The sequence below is a fragment of the Microtus pennsylvanicus genome, chromosome 12, assembly GCF_037038515.1.
Source record: "Microtus pennsylvanicus isolate mMicPen1 chromosome 12, mMicPen1.hap1, whole genome shotgun sequence".
Lineage (NCBI taxonomy): Eukaryota > Metazoa > Chordata > Mammalia > Rodentia > Cricetidae > Microtus > Microtus pennsylvanicus.
In genome coordinates this window covers 52,406,908-52,427,066 of record NC_134590.1, presented here as the reverse complement: position 1 = coordinate 52,427,066, position 20,159 = coordinate 52,406,908, and the positions used below count along the sequence as shown (strand labels likewise).

Sequence of the window (20,159 nt, the reverse complement as noted above, 5' to 3'; positions counted from 1 at the left end):
AATTCACAAACTTCTATTAACCTGTTTTATACCAATTTCTCAGGCTTCTGGCACTCGCAAGGGCAGACCCACACGCCCCTGAGCCATCAGAAACCACGCCTCAATTGCCCGCCCCTCCCCAAATCAAGAAAGCCCCGCCCCATGGTCCTGCTGCCCCGCCCCAAGGCGCATTAGCGTGTCTCCGCCCGGTGGCCGGCAGCCCCGCCCCCGCACCTGTCCTTCTTTCCCAGGCGCGCGTCCGGACACTCCGGAGGCCCCGCCCCCAGGCGCGCGCCCGCCCTCGCGCCACGTGCTCTCTCTGGAGGGCGGCGCGGTGGGCCGAGCCGAGAAGATGTTCCCGCTGCCTCTTCCGGCTGCCGCGCGAGTCGCGCTCCGCCGCCTGGGAGTGAGACGTCTCTGGGATCGGGGTCTGTCCACCGCAGACATGACGAAGGTGAGTGGGGTCGGCTCGCCCGGGAGGCCGCGCATGCTACCTTGGCTCCGGGCGGCGGGGTGGCCAGGCTGGTCCAGGCCGCGGTGTGTAGGACGGACGCATCAAGTTGCACAATTGAGCGGAATAAAAAAAAGTTCCCTGAGTTTGCAGGGCGCCAGCCAGGGCCCGGGCTGCGGCGAGGACGATCGGTGCTGCTTGCAGAGGGCGCGCCCCTCTCCTCCTTCCTGGACAGTGCTGGGTTCTGAACTCCGATCAGAACCGCACGCTCCACCTAGCAGTCTTTACAGACTCGTCCATCCAACTGAGCTCCTAAAAATTACCCGCGCCTACTTCGTCGAATCTTTCAGTCCTCGCCGAGACCCTAGAAAGGACAGCGGCAGGATTGTTCCAAAGTCAGCTAAGGTCCCTGAGTCACAGGGTCGGGACCCTTCCCCCTGCTGAAGTGAAATGTCCGGAAAGGCCCCAGGGGAGTAAGCTGTTGGATTGGGTTTCTGGAGAAAAGCAGTTTCTAGGGGAAAGGACTTTGTCCAGAGAGGTCATCTTGTAATTGAAAGAGCATCTTCGCCTTCTAGTTGGGCTGTGAAAAATTATGAACGCTACTTTTACACGTGAAGGAAGGGTCTGGAAGGGTGCTGGCTCATCGGAATGAGTCTTGCTTTGAAGACCTGGTGAGGGAGGAATGTTCCAGGTGGGCACAGGTCCCCTTCAGGTATCACAGATAGTGGGGCGGTGGGGGGGGGGGGGTTAGACGGACACCCGTCAGTACAGTTTCCAACCCTGTGATCTGTCTGGTCTGCTCAGTAACAGTGAACAGTCGCAGCTGGGTTTCGTGAAACCCCGGGAACAAACAATTTGGGGACAACTAGAACCTCGTAGTTTCTGTGCCAAGGAAGCCAGATTTCTTGGGCAAAAAGATGAGGCACTTGTGTGGGCCCGAAAGTCGAAGTTTTACCACCCAGGCGCTAGTGTGTCAGAAACTAGGTTTCAGGGTTTTGGTCTTTTGTTGGTTTTTTGGTTTTTTTGTTTTTGTTTGCTGAGACGGGTTTCTGTTTAATCCTGGAACTTGCTCTGTAAACCAGGCTGGCCTTGAACTGAGAAGTTCACCTGGACTCTGCCTCCCAGTGCTGGGATTAAAGGCTGTGCCACCACCACCCAGCATGGGAAACAGTATTTTAAAAGTCTGGAATTGCCGTGTGCAAGCAAATGACGAGTAGTGGCTTTACATCCTCTTTCAGGTGTCTGGGGCCTGACAGTTGTGAGGGAGATGAGGGGCCCCACCACTCAGTGCTTGAGAAGGCCCTGCAGAGTTGCATGTTTCCCCCCACCTGATTGACAGGCTACTTCCTAGACAGTGGGAGCGTCCTTAACCTGAAATCTGAAGTGCTCCAAAATCTCAGGTTTTTGGAGCCTTCCCCTGACATTTCTGCAGGTACAAAGTCCTGCAGCAACCCAATGACTGTCATAGTCAAAACACCAGGTCTTTAAAGAGATTGTAAATGTGAAACAGTGTATCAGAAACAAGTGACTTTCGTGTTTAGGGTGGGGCCCAATGTTTCTCACACACCCCAGGTCCAGTCTGGCCCTGGCAGGGATTTCAGCTGCTGAAGTAGGGGCTGCTGCTGTCTGCCTCTGCTCTTGCCCCCTTGGGGAGGACACATTTTTAATGGAATTGTTTGCCCCTTCTAGAGTTTGGGCAGTCTTAGTTTTCTAAGGAGTGAACTCTGACTGTATTTGTCTTTCTTAATTTTCTCAGGGTCTTGTTCTAGGAATTTATTCCAAAGACAAAGAGGATGACATACCCCAGTTTACAAGTGCAGGAGAGAGTTTTAATAAGTTGGTGGCTGGAAAGCTAAGAGAAATGTTGAACATGTAAGTATTACTATATTTGGGGTTCCTTTTGTGTGTGTGTGTTTGTTGATTTGTGAAACAGGGTCTCACAAGGTAGCTGTGACTGTCCTGGTCATCAAACTCGCGGAGATGCACCTGCCTCATTCTCTGGAGTGTGTGTGTGTGTGTGTGTGCAGTGCCACGGGGTGGGGTTCTTAAAGATCCCAAGATTGACAGAGATTCTTTCAGAGTGTCACGTAAAGTTAGTGGAGCCCTGGCTAGCTGGATCTCTGAAAATGAAAGTGGGTTCTGGAAGAAGCTGGGCAGTTGTCTCAGCGTGGGTGGGTCTCTAGTTCTGGGAAGTCATGTGATTTCTAGCCAGATCACAAACTTTTTATGAAGGATTGACAGGGATCCAGAAAGGAACAGATTTCCTCAGCCCACTCCCTGGGCTTGGCTTTACAGTCCCAGCTTTCCTGTCTGGTACCAGCCTCTAAAAGTGCCCCACCAGTTAACAACAGCCTAAGGCCCTGCCCTTTGATTGCCTGGCTGGACCATGATGGCCTTTCAAATGTTAAAGTATAAGAGGATTACCTGATTAGCAAGAAATTCAGTCTGCAGAGGGTCTGAGATATGACCTCTCCTAGATTAGTGAGGTCTGGGAGGAAGTAGGGAAACTATTCTAGAGTTGCTGGCCACGTTTGGCAGGAAGAGAGCTACATAAGCCCCAACTACCTGCTACTCAGGTTATAGACTGTGTTAGAGGGTACCAGGTGTCATCTGATTGTTTAGGACTTGTACCTCTGCTTAGTTGGTAGTCCTTCACAGATACCTTAAATCATTAATCCAGAAGCTGAGCTGTTAAGAGTCCAGAGTGCTCTGGTCTTGCTGCAGGGTCACCATTGGCTACAGCCTGAGTCTCTGGCTACTGTGGGATCCCTCTTTTGTGTGGAAATGGCCATGTCTCTCATCTATCTCAGTAAACAGTATGTGGGAAACACTGGAGATGGTGCTGTCAAGTCAGCTGCTTTGGTCACCCCTCTGGTTTTCATCTTGGTGTTTTTATTAAAAAGGTTTCCATTATTTTGTACAGTCACCATCCAGTGCTCAGATCCCCTTGCCTATCTATGGCATTGCTAAAAAAAAAAAAAAGGCCTTGGCCACATTTGGTAGTCTAGGCTAAACCAGAACTCACTATGTCGTCCAGGTTGGCCTCCAAATCATGGCAGTCCTTCCTCAGCCTCCCAAGTTCTGGAATTACAGGCATGACCCACCACACCCGGCCTCCTTATTCTTGTTTTTATTATTATTTATTATTATTGATGTTCCTGTCCCGTGTAACCTGGAAACTGACTCAGTACTTTCAGAGGTGGAAGTGCTGGGCTGCGTCTGAGGAGCCTGGCCTGTGTGCGTTCTGTGAAGCTGGAAGGGAAGCTCAGAACAGAAAGTTAGCAAGTGTGTCCTGCTCATGCTTAGGTCATTGACCAAGAGACCAGCACAGATTGTAATGTTGAAACAACCATTTCCTCTTGCTTCAGATCGGGACCTCCTCTGAAGGCAGGCAAAACCCGAACCTTCTATGGTCTACATGAGGTACGAAATGAAAGTCATGTTCATTTGGCAAAATCCATGTTGGACCCCCCATGTATGCTCATTCGTGTGGCTGCCTAGTCATGCTAGAGCTCTTGTGTTTGATCGTACAGTTCCTATATTAGGCGGAGGCACGCTTATGCTCATGAAGGGAGTGGCTGTCTCCTCTAGCTTGTCCTCAGTGTGAAGGGAGACCACCACCTCGTGCAGAGTTACTTGGAGAATTGCTCTCCCTCTGCCTGTCACATCTGTTGTACTCATCGGCACCCAGGGCTCCTCTTAGTGACTCTGTGACAGCCGCCTCCCTCTGGCATTCCCGTCTGGTGAGGAGCTGTTTCAAGAGTTCGCAGTGGCTAACTGGCTGTGTTTGTGGACTAGGACTTTCCCAGTGTGGTGGTAGTCGGCCTTGGCAAGAGATCGGCTGGATTCGATGAGCAGGAAAACTGGAACGAAGGCAAAGAAAACATCAGAGCTGCTGTTGCAGGTTCGCTTGCTCTTTATGTTTTAAAGGCTGAAGGTTCTCAAGGGTCCATTCCTTAAGATGGTCTTCCTTCCCTTTTCTGTCACAGCCTTCACCCTTACCCTGCTTACATGCTCGCATGCCATAGCTCAGCGAGTTCAGTTTATGTGAATATGTTGACCTTACCTAGGTAAAGAGGCTAGCTTATGACACTTTTAGTATTTCTGATTTCTGTTGGGTGGTTTGCTACCATTTCTTCTTAAAACTGTATTCCTTCAGAAATCGTGATTTGTAGACAGTTTTCCATTTTGAAATGCAACTAGTGTTGCCCAGCCTTTAGATAACATAGAATTGTTATATTTACAAATCAAAGAAAACAGGAGCAGAGTGTGGGCTACTTTCTCATTGCTAGCGAAAGGCACAGGCCTGTCCCAGGTGGGTTGGGGAACTGAGTCTGAGGCCGCTGAGTCACTTTGTTGCTTAGTAGCGAGGAGAGCCTGTCCCACAGGACGACTGCCCCAAATGCACCTTGAGAAACACTCTGAGGCGGCGGTAATTTATGTAACTAATCCTTGGCCCTGGATCTGTCACAGATGCTTATTAAGTTTACTTTCGGAGTTAAGTAGGCATTTCTAACTTTTATTTGAGAGTTTTTGCTGACACACTCTTATAAATGCTGTTAATGATTGATGGTCTCTACTCAGTTGCTTGGGTGTAACTTTGGTGTCATCATTTCTTGGTCCCTTTAATCTGGCAGTTGGGAAGCTTTATCAGGAAACTCAGAAATGCTACTGGTAATATCCGCCTCTCTCTGAGGGTCTCTCCCCATTTATGAGGAGCTGTGCCTTTGACCTCTGCCCTCTCTGTGAGCACATACTCATGCACACTTTATGGAAGGGGAGATGAAAATTTAGAGCCAGAACCATCAATCATCCGTTCTGTTCCCGGGCACTCCACCTCGTGCCTCTGCTGTGCGCTGACTTGGTTTTCTGTTTCTGCTGTCATTCTGAAGCGGGATGCAGGCAAGTTCAAGACCTGGAGCTGCCTTCCGTGGAGGTGGATCCCTGTGGAGATGCTCAGGCTGCTGCAGAAGGAGCTGTGCTTGGTCTCTATGAGTTTGATGACCTAAAGCAGAAAAAGAAGGTTGCTGTATCAGCGAAGCTCTACGGAAGGTGATGGAAGGAAATCGGGGTGTGGGTGGCACTCCCAGGCATCTGACAGCAGCACTGTGTGGCTTGTGTGTGTCCTCCTTAGTGTCTCGGCCCTCTTTACACTATGGTAATGTCCCCAAGCTCTGCTCCTGACTCTTGCATGTGTGTGATTCCTCCGTGGCTCCTGAGAACGCTCTGTACTTGCTGGTAACTAAGAAGCATTCACAATGTTGGCTCTTCCCCAGAAGGAGGAATGACTCGATAGAATATCCTAGTGAGCTGTAATCCAAGTCTTCCCCATTGAACTCACATCTCCTAACATGCTGAATGTTGGATCTATATGGTTGACAGTGTTCCATTTGCCTTTGTGATCCATGGTAGGAGTTGCTTTCAGAAGATAACTGATCATAGTTATTCTAGCCCTGTTCTAGTTTTGAAGGGACAGGTCTCTGCTGTCAGTAATAGACAATGAAAGATCTTCAGTCCCAGGAGCCGTGAGGCTAGTGGGTTATAGAACGGTGATAGTGTCGGTTAGAGAGTGGCCAGGAATGAAGGCTCTGCAGTCAACCTGCATTTGAATCCTGTCTCTGTCACTTTCTTGGGATAACCTCAGTTATTTCTTCATTTGTATAGGAGAGTTGTAATCCTGGTGTAGATTTTTGTGTTTTGGGAGAAGATCTCACTGTATGTTCTTAGACTAGCCTTGAACTCACAGTGCCACAAATAGAGGCATGTGCCTTCAGTCCTGACTGATCATCGTTTGTATGAAAACTGAAAGACAAATATGTCAAGTGGGTAGCACATGGTGAATGTTCTGAGGTGCCAGCTCTTATTTGTCCATTTCCATGTTGCCCATATTAACTGCTGTCAAAGAACTAGGGCCATTCAACATCACCTTACTGCATTCTCTTGTAACGCTAAGCCTCGTTGTCCGGTGGGCTGGGATTTAGAGCCTTTATCCAGGCACAGTGAGGCTGCAGAGCCTACAGCTCCACATCTGAGTGCTTGCTGCATGCTGGTCTCACAGTTAGGACTTGGGACTGATGTCTCTTTGCAGTGAACTGGGCTCTGGATAGGAATCTACATAACCTTTGCATATGCGTTTACAGCTGCAAATATCTGTGACTCTCCACCCCCATTTTTAATTATGCAGGGGGAGATCCTTGAAGCTTGCTGCGTAGCCACATCTCACCTGCTTCTTCAGTGGGACTTGTTTTCTTGCTCACAGAATGGCTCTAGGACTTGTGCAGTCATTCTTTGTTTGTAGAAAGGTCAGTGCTCTTGATGTTGTTTGAGAGTAACTCTTTTCTTCCACAGCGGTGATCAGGAGGCTTGGGAGAAAGGGGTCCTCTTTGCTTCTGGACAGAACTTGGCCCGCCAGCTGATGGAGTCCCCAGCCAATGAGATGACGCCAACCAAATTTGCTGAAATTATTGAAAAACATATCAAAAGTGCCAGTAGTAAAGCAGAGGTCCATATCAGGTAATTTATGATTTTGTCATAGACTTAGGGGATGTACAGCAAAAAGAGCAGTGTGTGCTGTTTGGTTTTAGATCAATCTGAGTCACTTTGGAAGAGGGAACCTCAACTGGGAAAAATGCCCCAACCAGACTGATCTGTGGATAAACCTGTTGTGTATTTTCTTGATTAACAGTTGATGTGAGAGGGCCCAGCTTAGTGTGGTGGTGCCATCCCAGAGCTGGTGGTGCTGGGTTCTATAAGAAAGCAGAGTGAACAAGCCATGGGGAGCAGGCAGTAAGCAGCAGCCCTCCATGGCTTCTGCATCAGCTCTTGCCTCCAGATGCCAGCCCTGCTTGAGTTCCTGCCCTGACTTTTCTCAGGGATGGACTACTACCTGGAAGTGTAAGCTGAAATAAACTTCCTTCCCCAAGTTGCTTATGGCTATGGTGTTTTATCTCAGCAACAGAAACCCTGACCAACACAAGTGAGATCCAAAAATTGAACTGTGTTCAAAGGAGTAAATTGAGACCACTAGCAGCTATACACAAGGTCAGATAGAGAGTTACAGGGTTGCTCTAAGGGTTTTTCCCCTCTCTTTTAAGATGGTTCCACAACTTCATACTGTGTTGTGTGATTTTTTTTAATCCATTCTGTTGAGACATTCTTTGCTTACTATACAGTTCATTTCTCTTGAGTAAAGATATGGGAGTTGAATTCCTAGGTCAAATGGTAACTGATTAACTTTTTTAAAATAATTTTTATTTTACGTGTATGGGTATTTAACCTGCATATATGCCTGTGTACTATGTGCATGCATTGTACACAAGAAGATCAGAAGAGGGTGCTGGATCCCCAGGAATTAGTGTTACAGCAGTTATGAGCTATATGGGAGCTAGGAATTGAACCTGGGACTTCTGGGAGGTTAGCCAGTATTCTTAACCACTAAGCCCTCTCTCCAGCCCTGGTGAACATTTAAGGAGCTTACATGTTTTGATGTGTTATCCTTTCTACATTTCTGTGTATGATGCAAGAGTGCAGAGTGCTGACTGGGCGTAGAGTGAGAACCCACCTGCTCTTGACCTTGGCTACCTTGTGGGGTCACATTCCCAGGCCTCCCAATGCTTGTCAGTGCTGGGTGATAGGACTTGAAGTACAATTCCTCTGGTTTCCATTTCACTTTTGAGAATTCTCTGCAATCTGTTAAACACCCAAGTTTGAGCTATTGGGGCTTCTGATTAAAATAAATTAACAGATACTTGTTTTACTTCATTTTCAAAATTATTTTTCAAGGCATTTTTTTCATTTAAGGGGATTCTTCAGTACTTAATTGTGATTAGAGTTTTTTGTTATTGTTTTTGTTTTATTTTGTTTTGTTTTAAGGAAAGTTCCTATTTAGACAGAATGAAGAAAAAAATAATGTGTAGGAAACACAGATTGAGAGCTTGCTAGGATGCCCTGAGTAGTTCCCATGTGTTAAGTCTGTATCTGTGGGTAGGCTCTGTGGCCATGTCCTGTCTCGGAGGAGGGGATGCCAGTGCTCCGCTGTGTCAGTGAGTAGTGGTGATGCTGCAGGTCAGGGAATGCATAAGATTTGCAGGTAGCGGCGGGTGCTGCAGGAGCAGGATGAGGGCTGGGAGTGAAAGTGGAGCCCAGCAGAGTCCTAAAAGTCACTTTAAATGTTACCAGACCAGGCTTCAGGTAAGGTGTGCAGTAGTCTTGGAAACAGCAAGACTTGTGGGTGAGCAGAGGGAAGAAGAGTTCAGATAGAGACCAGCATAATGCATGGGTGGCCTGTGACTCATGCTATGATACGGCTGTACCACACCCCATTCAGGGTAGGTGGGTCTGCATCAAAGAAACACAGTTCTTCCGGAGGGCAAGACAGCAATAAAACACCAGGTACTAAGCTTGGGATTGGGAATGCCTACAGGGTACAGCCGTGTTTCTTTTGATGAGACGTATGTGTCTGGTTTCCCTTTGAAATAACGATGGCGATTTTAGTGTAATAGTCAGACTTAAGGGGTGGGCAAGTGCTCCAGTAGTCCTTGGATCTGGCTGATGTTAGTCTGTCTGAAATACAGACCTAGTTATTGTGGCTAGAAATCAATACGGAACTCTTATTCCTTACCCTAGAAAGAATAGCAATATGGCGTCTGTGTTCTAGTTTGCACTGAGGTGGGGGTTCACGTTACCTGCGCTGAGCCTGTGTTTATTGAGAACTAAGTAGTTTTCCATTCACAGACATCTCAAATTGCACTTGGAGCTATGAGCAGTGGTGTGCCAGCATTGAAAGACTGCAAAGATACAGGATATTTTACTCCTGTTGATATAGGATAGCTTTGTTTAGTTTTGTGGGTTTATTTTGTGTGTGTGCCATTATTAGTAAAACAAAAATAAAACTAGATGCTTTAACAATCTTTAACTTCCCCTTTGTAGACTCACGGCCTTGCTAACTTCATTTTCAATACCTGAGTAGATTGAGGAGGACTGTTATTTATTGACTAAACACTCTGTTACCTAATACTGTATTAGTTACCACGAACACGTTCTCTGAGTTGTGTGATCCTTGATAGGGGAGAGCCTGATCTCATTTTACAATTAAAGTGTCCGGAGTCAAGCCTTCTGCCTGTGAGTAGACAGAAGCAAACAATAGGCTGTGATCACTGGCACCTTCAGCCCGTGTCCAGTGTTTTTCCCCTGATGCTGGGGATGGAGCTCCTGGCCTGTGCATACTAAGCAGCTGCCCTACTTCTGAGTGTACCAGGTCCTGTTCAGAATTTGGATAATTTGTGTGTTGTACTTTTTTTTAGCATTTTGTTGAAATTTTTCTAAATTGTTTTGGAATATGTAATTGTATCTCCCCTTTTCCCTCTCTCTGTGCTGTAGACCCAAGTCTTGGATAGAGAAACAAGAAATGGGCTCGTTTCTAAGTGTGGCCAAGGGGTCCGAAGAACCACCAGTCTTCTTGGAAATACACTACACAGGCAGTCCCAATGCAACTGAAGCACCCCTGGTGTTTGTGGGGAAGGGAATTACCTTTGACAGGTACTTCGTGGGGGTGTCTGCGTGCTCTGTTTTAGTGAATGCTGTGTATGATAGTGAGATTCATAAGATGGGGTTTGATCGGGTCTTACGCATTATAGTAAACATATCGTGCTGCTGATTTTGAATTGCAGTACTTTTATATGCCAAAGATAATTAGGAATTTTATAGATCATGGTCCTGCTCTTAGCCCTGTGAGCTTTTGTGACCAACGGGTGAGGAAACCACAATTCAGAAGCTATTTGTTTAAAGTCATACCATTTGGGGTTGGGGAGATGGCTCAGCCAGCAGAGTGCTTGGAGTGCCCACACACATGCTAGCATGCATTGCACAGATACACATGCACGTCACACATAGATACCTTCCTTATGCTTCTTCCCATTCAGTAGCCGTCTACCACCAGCAGGTGTCAGAAGAACTATTCCCTTCTTGTCCTGTGTGCTTGAGAGGAGCTTGTCAGCTTTTCTTCATAGTTTATGACCTTTGGGTTTCATGGGCTAATCAAATCAAAAAGTTTTCTTTTTTTTCCCTGAAAGACAATCTTTGTGGGTATCAGATGTTACTGATAGGAAGCAGAGATGGATCTTAGGTGGATTGGTAGTATATGGTGATGTTTCCAGTGGCACCTGGTCAAGTTTCATCCAAATAGAAATAAAAGGACCTCCCTCACTTATCCATGTTTCTGGAAGGATTTTTTGTCTTTATAAAGGCTACAGAATTGAACTAATTCAGATTACAAATTTAGAAATTTGACTATGTGTGGTGCTTTTGTGTGGTAGTGAACTCTGAGTTTCTATAGGAGTTTGCTTTGGTTTGTTTTTTGAGACAGTCCCGCTACATTACCCAATCTGGCCTCAGTTGAAATCCTGCTTTAGCCTCCTGAATTCTGGGATTGGAGGCATACAGCACCACATGGATAACTTTTTTTTTAACATTTTACTTATTTATTATGCATGGTATGTATGCACGTGGGGACCCAAGTACCACAGCAGTCTTATGGAAGTCAGAGGACACCGTTCTCACCTTCCACCATGTGGGTCAGGGGATCAAACACAGCTCATCACACTTGGCATCTCACTGACCATGTCTCTGGTTTTAAGAAAGTGATTCGGGCTCTCAACTTCGCTCTTACTATTGTTGCACACTATCCCCTCCTCCATGCAGTGGCGGTATCTCCATCAAGCCTTCTGCAAACATGGACCTCATGCGGGCCGACATGGGAGGAGCTGCAACAATCTGCTCGGCCATTGTGTCTGCCGCGAAGCTCAATCTGCCCATTAATATCATAGGTAAGTAGGACGCGGGTTGTTGCTTTGTGAAGTGCTTCCAAAGTCTAGTCTGATGGTGGAACTGAAGCATCAAACCATTTCCTTCCTTCTAAAAAGACCAGAAGGCATTTTTACGCAGCTTTTCATCAAGCGGAAGCTGTTTGGCTGAAATAAATATTTTCTGTCCGAGGTGACTGGGCTAAATGTGTTTTGCGGCCAGCAAGCTGTAACTTATATTGATTTGTTTTACTTAGGAAAAGTGGTCAGCCATCAAGGACACACACATATGTCACGTTTGTACTTTACTCCAGCAAGACAAACTAAGTCCCCGGAGTGGAGGGCGTCATCTTTATCATCCCTGGCTCATTTACTGACAGCCTCCCAGGACTGTGGTCGATTACTTTCCTGACACAGAATAAGCAATTAGTATGCAGGGTCTCCTGGAATTGCACATGCAAACCTCCAGAAGCAGTGCCGGGAGTTTATAGCAAGATTAAAAGGAAGAGAGAGTTGGGTTTCATCCCTTGTGTGTGAGGAAGGTAAAATGGTACTTTAAACCCATCTGACCAGAACTGTTACTGGAAATCAAGATGCTGACATTTCAACATGTTTCTACCTCTGAGTATTTTTAACATGTCTCCTAAGCAGAAGAACATTCTATGTAATGATAATAGTTACATTTCAAAAGAATCTATACAGTAACCTAATAAGTTTCCCAATCGTCCAAAAAAAGGCCATTTTGTTTATATTTGGTATTTTCTATTATGTGTGTTTATTTGTGTCAGTGTGTGGTTTTGTGTACATGTAAATTCAGTTGCCCAGGGAGGCCAGAAGATTGCATCAGAGCCTCTGAAACTGGAGTCTCAGGCTGGGTGCTGGAAATCAAACTCAGGTCCTCTGAAAGAGCAGTGTACACTCTTAACCGCGAGCCATCTCTCCACCCTTACTTAGTTTTAAAGTCTGATCCCTAGCAAAGATAGCACATTGCGTTTGGTTGCCAGGTTCTTTACTTTCCTGCCAAGAGCCCCATTTCTTCTTTCTTCCCTTCATGACACTGGCAGTTTGAAAGGTCCAGGCAGTGCTGGACCTTTGCATTTATTTCTTCTGGATTAGAATCAGTTAGACCATACTACACGTGTCCCTGCTGACCTCAGTTGTGCCATTGGTAATACCAAGTTTAGTCACTTCTGAAAGTGAAGCCTGTATCCGGTATGCTTTTGATTGCTCTCCGGCAGCCTCCTGTCCTATAGGATAGCATTTTTGAATCAAGCGTGTCTCATGTTCCTTTTTATGTTTTATCAATAGGTTTGGCTCCTCTTTGTGAAAATATGCCTAGTGGCAAGGCCAACAAACCAGGGGACGTCGTCAGAGCCAGGAACGGGAAGACCATCCAGGTTCGTGAGGGGACAACAGAGCATGCCGTCTGTTACCACCCAGCTGCAGCGTGCCATGGGTTAGGACCCCAGGGCACTTTGGGCCAGGGTGCTGCTTTTAGTGCTGAGAACCTTTCATGCAAAGTGCCATTAGTTTTGATGGAAATTTTTGAGTATTTTTTTTCTACCGTGTTGTATCTCTCACTAATAGTGCTTTACATACAAATCACGAATATTTGGCCTGGCCTGCGGAGCATGACACACCAGTAAAGCATGGGCTGTTTTCTAGTTACTTGTGCCGTGATGAACTTTTTCCTCATGTTTCAATTGGACAACACAGCCCTTCACTTTGACTCTTTTCTCTGGCATCTGTGGAGCACAACTTTAACACACAGACACTGCTCAGGACCCTGGGGTCATGGTGGAAGGAAGGGAACTGGACTAGAAATGTACGTGAACACTGCTCAGGACCCTGGGGTCATGGTGGAAGGAAGGGAACTGGACTAGAAATGTACGTGAACACTGCTCAGGACCCTGGGGTCATGGTGGAAGGAAGGGAATGGGGCTAGAAATGTACGTGGACACTGCTCAGGACCCTGGGGTCATGGTGGAAGGAAGGGAACTGGGCTAGAAATGTACACGTGGACACTGCTCAGGACCCTGGTCTTTACTGAAGGAATGGAATAGGGTAGAAAGGGTTGCCCAAGTTTTAAGAGTTTCAGTTTTAACTCCCTTAAGGACTTTGCTTTGTTTGGTGCTTCGAGAGGGAAACTAGGGTCTCAGGCGTGCTGCGTGCTCAACCTGTTACTCTTTTAGCTGTCTACTCCCAGTTTTCCTCTTGTTAACAGCATTTGCCATTAAAATGGACCAGACAGTCCCCTACTTTTTCAGTGTGGTGTCATCATGCAGGACTGCCTGCATGGCCATCAGGTTAGATATGTTCCCGCTGTGGCTGAAATACAAGTGACTCTGTACTATCTCGTGGCAGATACCACCCTGCCCTCTTCCCACTTTGAGATCAAGAGCTATCGTGTCTGGGTTTCATAGCCAGTCCTCAGGTTGTCCGACACTTTCTCTTCTTGACCTTCTCTGCAGGTGGATAACACAGATGCTGAGGGGAGGCTCATCCTGGCCGATGCACTCTGTTACGCACACACCTTCAATCCCAAGGTCATCATCAATGCTGCCACCTTGACAGGTCAGTCCCCATTCCCTGTCATGTCTGCAGGAAACCTTGGGTGCAGTGCACACACTGTACTCCGGGCCTTCCTTCACCACAGAAACTGCCTCTGTGTTACAACCGTTCTCAGTATTCGTTCTGTTGCCTTAAAGCATTCCAGAGTTACTAAAACAAGGGATTATTTTGTCTTGTGCACATACGCCACAGCGTGTGTGGAGGTCAGAGGACACCTTGTGATTTGGTCTCCCTCCACCATGTGGGTGTTGGAATCAGTTAGGCTGTCAGGCTTGGGATCAAGCACTAAGCCTTCTTTCTGATTCTCCAGTGGTAACTTAACAACTGGGTCAAATCAACTAAGCCAGATTTAAAAGAGAGTGAGAGGGGTGGGCTTTTGTTGTTGTTGTTATGACTGCCATCTACTACAAATCTGAAAAGATCAATACATTTAAAAATCAGTGGCATTTTTAATATACTAGTCAATATGTCTGATATCCAGTCAGCTTTCCAAACTGTGATTTCATATTGTTAAGAAATAAAAATATTGTGGGGGTAGCAAGGCCTTTGTTTAATGGGCACACGGTAGTGTGACCGGTGTGCAAAGAAAGCCTTGACTTTGGACCAGCATGGGTGTAACACTGCTTACTGACCGCAGCCTCCAGGCAGCTCCTGGCCCCCAGCGTCAGCACGTGAGGGCAGTGTTAGGGCTGGAAGGAGCTCCAGGCTCCTCTGGCAGGCATTCCCCGAAGCAGCCTGATGTAGAGGCTCTGTAGACAGTGAAGAGGTGGATGGTGGCTTTTTGCACGGTTCCAAAACGCAAAATGTCCTCCAAAATCTCTCGCTAGGAATCTGTCTGTTCAAGATTAAAATTCAGGGCATTTGGACCTTTTGTTTTCATCTTCCTGAGTCTCGGAAGCCTTTACTGGAGCAAAAGTCATTTCCTGTTCCTCTCATATGTGCACAGTGGTTTACTAAGAGTTCCTTTTTGTTTCTAATTTTTTGGAATTCTGCCCTTTGTAATTAATTTTTAAATCTGGCATACACTTTCATTATGGCAGTTTCATAAATGTTTTTAAGTAGGCATTATAATATTTGTATAGCTTTTGTTCTCCCTATTCAGTACCTAAAATATTGAGGACAAATGAACATTATCAAAACTGACCAAGTTTAAAAACAAGGCATTAAAATGATTGACTAAGGGACCGGAGAGATGGCTCAGAGGTTAAGAGCACTGGCTGCTCTTCCAGAAATCCCGAGTTCAGTTCCCAGCAACCATATGGTGACTCACAGCCATCTGTAATTTGATCAGGTTCCCTCTTCTGGCATGCAGACAGAATACCGTATACATAATAAATAAATTAAAAAAATAAAATTTAAAAGTATTTTACAAAAATGATTCACTAAAATGTGGCACACGATGCCTCATAGGCATCAAATAATTACTATCTGCTACATACAGTTGATGCCAAATGAATGACCGTCAGCATGCATTTAGCTCCTGCTGTGTGCAAGGACTGTGCAGGTAGCTGAGGATATAGGGTATATAGTAAGGCCATATTCTTAGCTGTTTACAACTCTAGAAAGTACTATCAGCAATAAGTGACATTTACCCTGGGATGGGACTGTTTATGATAATTGCTATCATTTCCTTTTCTGAATTTTCCACAATAAAGGGGAATTCTAGTTTGTGAGGTGTAACTAGCTATAGAAGTGATAGTTTCTCAAGCCTATTTACATTTTGTATGAAGGAGCCATTGACAGACTTAGAGACCACAGTGGTGGTCTCAGTAACAGGAACCTCTTGGCCTTGAGAGATGGGTCCTGACCCAAGGGACTGTTTCTTACAGGTGCCATGGACATAGCCCTGGGATCAGGTGCCACTGGAGTCTTTACCAATTCGTCCTGGCTGTGGAACAAACTCTTTGAGGTAAGTCTATATACCCATAAGTTATAAAAATAATAATTTTTGTGGCCTTTGAATAATAAGCTTGTTCAAGGTGTGTGCTAAAGTGATTTTCTTCCTGTTGGGTTGCCTTTGAATTGAAAATAGGTCATAACAGTAAACTTGATTCAGTGGCTTTGGGTTTTCTCAAGATATTCTTAAATTATGGGTATGACATCACTTCTCTGTCCTTCCCTAGCCTCAGAATGATGTTAAAATTTCTGACAAATTACATGGCCGTGACTGATAATCCCTGAAGTGCAGAGTGTGAGGCCAACTTTGTGAAAGAGTGGCCTTCCAGTGGGTGTGTGTGGGTTCAGCATTGTAAACATGACTCCCCTGCTGAGTCAGGGATGAGGGGTCCCTTCACTGCCGCGCCCTGTGCCCTTCCCGTCATCCTCCATCCTTACATTTCCTGCCACTCACTGCCAATACCAGTGTTGACCTAGCCTAGCCCGTTTCTAGTCACAGGTGGCAGCGATCTCTTGGGGACTCTGGTCCTTGGTTTCTATGACCATCTTTTCTTCTGGCTCGTTTGAGTGTCTGTCTTGCTTTGCCTTTTTTGCTAGCTGTTTGCTTTATCCTCTTTGGACACAGTTTAGTTCTTGTCCTGATGCATGCCCAGAGTCCTCATGGTAAAACTTGTCTGTTCTGCGGCTGCTAATAGCCGGGTCCCCAGTGCTCCATGGGGCCGTTTGGCAGCTCCAGGCAGCTCATGTATCCTTTCACAGGCTGGTAATGGCAGCTTACCAGGGGGAGTAGACACATAATCCATAAATACATGTATGAGGTTTGTTTGAGCTCCTGGATCTATTTGTCACTTGACGATGCTTCCCCCTTCTTTGTCTGTTTATGAAGTTCACGCTCAGCCTCTGCACGAGCCAAGCTGTTGGCCTAATGCTGAACCAGGAACCTCTCCTGGCCTCTCACACTACCCAGTGTCCCTCTGTCATCATGGCACACACAGCATTTGAATTTTTCAGGTCATTTATTTTCCTGCTAAAATGATATATTCACGGGCATACTTAAGACAACAATCAGCAGCCCATAGTCTGTCTTCCCAGAGGTAGCTGATCCATCTGATGTATACTTAGGTCCTAAAATAAAATAACAGGTTCAATTACCGTTTTTTTTTTTCCTTTTACTCTGAGACTTTATTTTTGACTTCTGAAAATGAGTACAGTCTGCTTGCCTGGCTCTGCTTAACCTGGTCCTTTTGATGGCGGCGGTGTTAGTGCTGTGGCTCAGTGGTGACCTAGAGCTCAGTTAGTATAAGCAGATGGATGAGAGGCTAGGCAAGGCGTAGTGATCTCATCTTGTCTCTGGTTTTCAGTAATGGACGCCTAGCATGCATGTCTCCAGCAGACCAAGGTGTATTCTGCCCTAATTAAACCCACAAAGCCTACAGCTTCAAGCTGAGACTTTACTAAATGTCCTACCGATGCATGGATTATTTTACAATGTCCCTATTTCCTAATTCAATCTTTTGGTGACCTAAAGCACTCTTAGATATCACTCTCACAGCCCTGCTTTGCAGTAACAGGCCAGAACAGGTCTCTCCTCCATACATCCAGCTAGAGTGTCTGCCCTTACACTGTCACGTTGTCTTCTTCAGGCCAGCATAGAGACTGGGGACCGAGTCTGGAGGATGCCTCTCTTTGAGCATTATACAAGACAGGTCATAGATTGCCAGCTTGCTGATGTCAATAACATTGGAAAATACAGGTATGTCAAATGATCTCTCTTTCCAGTCATCCTGGGTTTCCAAACTACTCCTTAGTCTCATCCTTTTCACAGAAGATTCTAACACTAACCAGCTTCCTTTTGGTAGAGTGCTTCTAAGCTTTCTGAGCTGTTACATTTTGAAAATACTTCTCTAGCAGTTCTCTTAATGTTAGAAATTTTTGGAATTTAAAAGTTACTTTAAGCAAGTGATAAGACAAGGTGATGGGAACTATAGGAATTCATTACACAGTAAAGTAATTTAGAATTTGGCATTTATCCTAGAAAGCCATATCTAGAAATAAATATTCTGGAAATGATTTCTCGGTTAATTTCTTGATAGGTTATATGAGCTTAAATTTTCCTCTATTTATTTATTTATTTATTTTATTTTGATTTTTCCAGACAGGGTTTTTCTGTGTCTCTCTGGATGTCCTGGATTAACTTTTCCTCTTTAGTACCGTTGTTTTTAAAAGACATATATTGGGTGTGGGGTGATGTGTGTGCCTGGCCCTGTAGCGTGTATGCGGAGGTTAAAGGACAACCCCCTTGGTCCACATGTATGCCAGCTCCGGAGTGGGGCTCAGGCTGTGAGGCTTGTGCATCATGCTCCGTATCCCAGCCATCCCACTGGCTCCGAAAAGTAGCTTGATGAAATGCTCCATGCACTTTGATGTGAGGTAAAGTAATCCTTTTTGCCTTTCTCTTCAGATCTGCAGGTGCATGCACAGCCGCGGCGTTCCTGCGGGAGTTTGTGACTCATTCAAAGTGGGCGCATTTGGACATAGCCGGCGTAATGACCAACAAGGACGAGGTTCCGTACCTGCGGAAGGGCATGAGTGGGCGGCCCACGAGGACTCTGATCGAGTTCTTACTTCGCTTCAGTAAAGACAGTTCTTAGTTCAAACATTCAGAAATTCCTTCATGTGTCTTAAAATGGATATTTGGGCTTCAAAATATTTTTGAATGAATGAAAATCTTTTAAAGACAAAAATGAATGTTGTTCTTTTATTTTCAAAATTATTTTAGTATGCTTCAGTCATGAAAATCTAAATTTTATATGTATGAATATAGGCCCTTTAGATTAATAAAACATCTTATAATAGTATGTATTTTCAAGCCATATTTACTATTTTACAAGACAAGCTCCTTTTTCCAGTTTACTTGTAGTTTCTTTTCTTTCCTTCACCTCTATTGGAAGTTTGATTCAGCAGTTAAGCTGGGGGTGCTGGGGTGTCCCACGTGGTTCACCTAAGGCCCTAGTGTTGGCTGGATCGTCCCCAGGCTTCACACGTTTTCCTTCTTTGGCAGCATACCCAAAGGCGGCTCTCATGAGGAGAGAGACTGGCTGGCTGGATGCCTACAGGCTGGCTGTTTCCACGACAAAGTGTCGTCTCTTACTAAGACAAGACCCTTCCTCTCTCTGAAGTGGGAATGTAGGAATGTCCCCAGTGGCAGCAGCCACACTTCTTTCCCCTTGCGGTTCATACTTCAGCTTTAATTCATCTGGCTTAGCTCTGATTCATATTTGACACTGTGAAAGCTGTGGGCGTCTTCCATCTGCCAAGCTCCCATTAAATATCCAGTCTGCTGGCTCTCTTTGGACAGTGGGTCCTTCATTTTCTCCAGATTATTGATTTTACCTGAAAGGGTGTTTGATTTCACCATCCTTCCGTTCCAGCACGGCAGACGACTGCTCCTGCTGTTGAGATTGAGTTTGAGACCCTCTCACCCTGAGCAGTGTGGAGGTCTGTGGCGTGTTCTGCTCTCTACGCTCTGCTGGGTGCATTTTGCCTCTCCAGTGACTGAGCCTGACTTTCATGCGGTTGAGCTTGTGTTCCATTGCCACCTTCAGTCCTGCACCTCTGCAAACAGAGTTTCTGTCACTCTTGGAATCCGAGGCTTGTGAAGTGTGAGCCAGCTGCACCTGGTGGTCTTGACTTTCTGTACGAGCTCTCGCCAAGGCGTTCCAGTAAGACACTGCTTTTTCCTCCCCCTCTTTCGGCGGGTCTGCCCAGTGCTGTAGGCAAGTGTGGAGGCATCCTTGTTGCTCGTTTGCGCTACAGCCCAGCCCGTTCAGCTCTTTGAGGGCGATCCTCCTACCTTCCATTTCAGTTAGCTCAGGTCTACGGAGCCAGTACTGCCAAGACGTGCTATGGAGCCCCTGCTGCTCAGACATTAGCTAGGGTCTTCCGATGGGTCAGGGAGAAGTCGTGGTGGTCCAGATTCTGCTCCAGCTGACGGTCACTGAGCCTTGCTTCATCTAATTCTGCTCACAGTTTTCTAACTTACTTTCCAGGTCATTCTCTTACTGCCCATGGCTTCTGTTAGTCACATTTCTAACTGCTCCAGCTGCATTTTCTGTTGTTTCACAGTCACAGCTCAAACTCTTCGTCCACCTCTTGAGCTTGGCCTCTCTCTGAAGGGCATACACGCTTTTTTGTAATTCAGTCATGGTCACCATTTGTTCATGGCATCTGTCCAGTTGCTCCTGTTTGCTTCCCCAGTAGCTGTAAGCCATGCTGTGCAGCTCTCCGTTGCTCCTTTTCACACTCATGGAGCTTGTTTTGAAGATCTGCGATCTCTGCCTCCATGATTCATGTCTTCTGTTTCCAGCCTACGTTCCCCTCATGGTCCCTGGGTGCTACAGCTGGAGGCCTGTACTGAGAACACTGGGCTCCCAGATTCACGACACTAAATCCACCTGAGCACA

The 20,159-nt window shown here is 46.1% G+C and overlaps 1 protein-coding gene across 1 annotated transcript; it reads left to right on the top strand.

The window, feature by feature from the left end:
- The first annotated feature begins 203 nt into the window (after nucleotides 1-203).
- Nucleotides 204-18,558, top strand: Lap3 (leucine aminopeptidase 3). The gene is made up of 13 exons (XM_075943649.1): nucleotides 204-433; nucleotides 2,187-2,302; nucleotides 3,799-3,853; nucleotides 4,229-4,334; nucleotides 5,323-5,482; nucleotides 6,779-6,943; nucleotides 9,809-9,967; nucleotides 11,129-11,253; nucleotides 12,538-12,626; nucleotides 13,701-13,803; nucleotides 15,630-15,709; nucleotides 17,340-17,449; nucleotides 18,158-18,558. The coding sequence occupies exons 1-13, from the start codon at nucleotides 332-334 to the stop codon at nucleotides 18,345-18,347; spliced, it is 1,560 nt and encodes a 519-aa protein (XP_075799764.1). The 5' UTR covers nucleotides 204-331; the 3' UTR covers nucleotides 18,348-18,558.
- The last annotated feature ends 1,601 nt before the right edge of the window (nucleotides 18,559-20,159 follow it).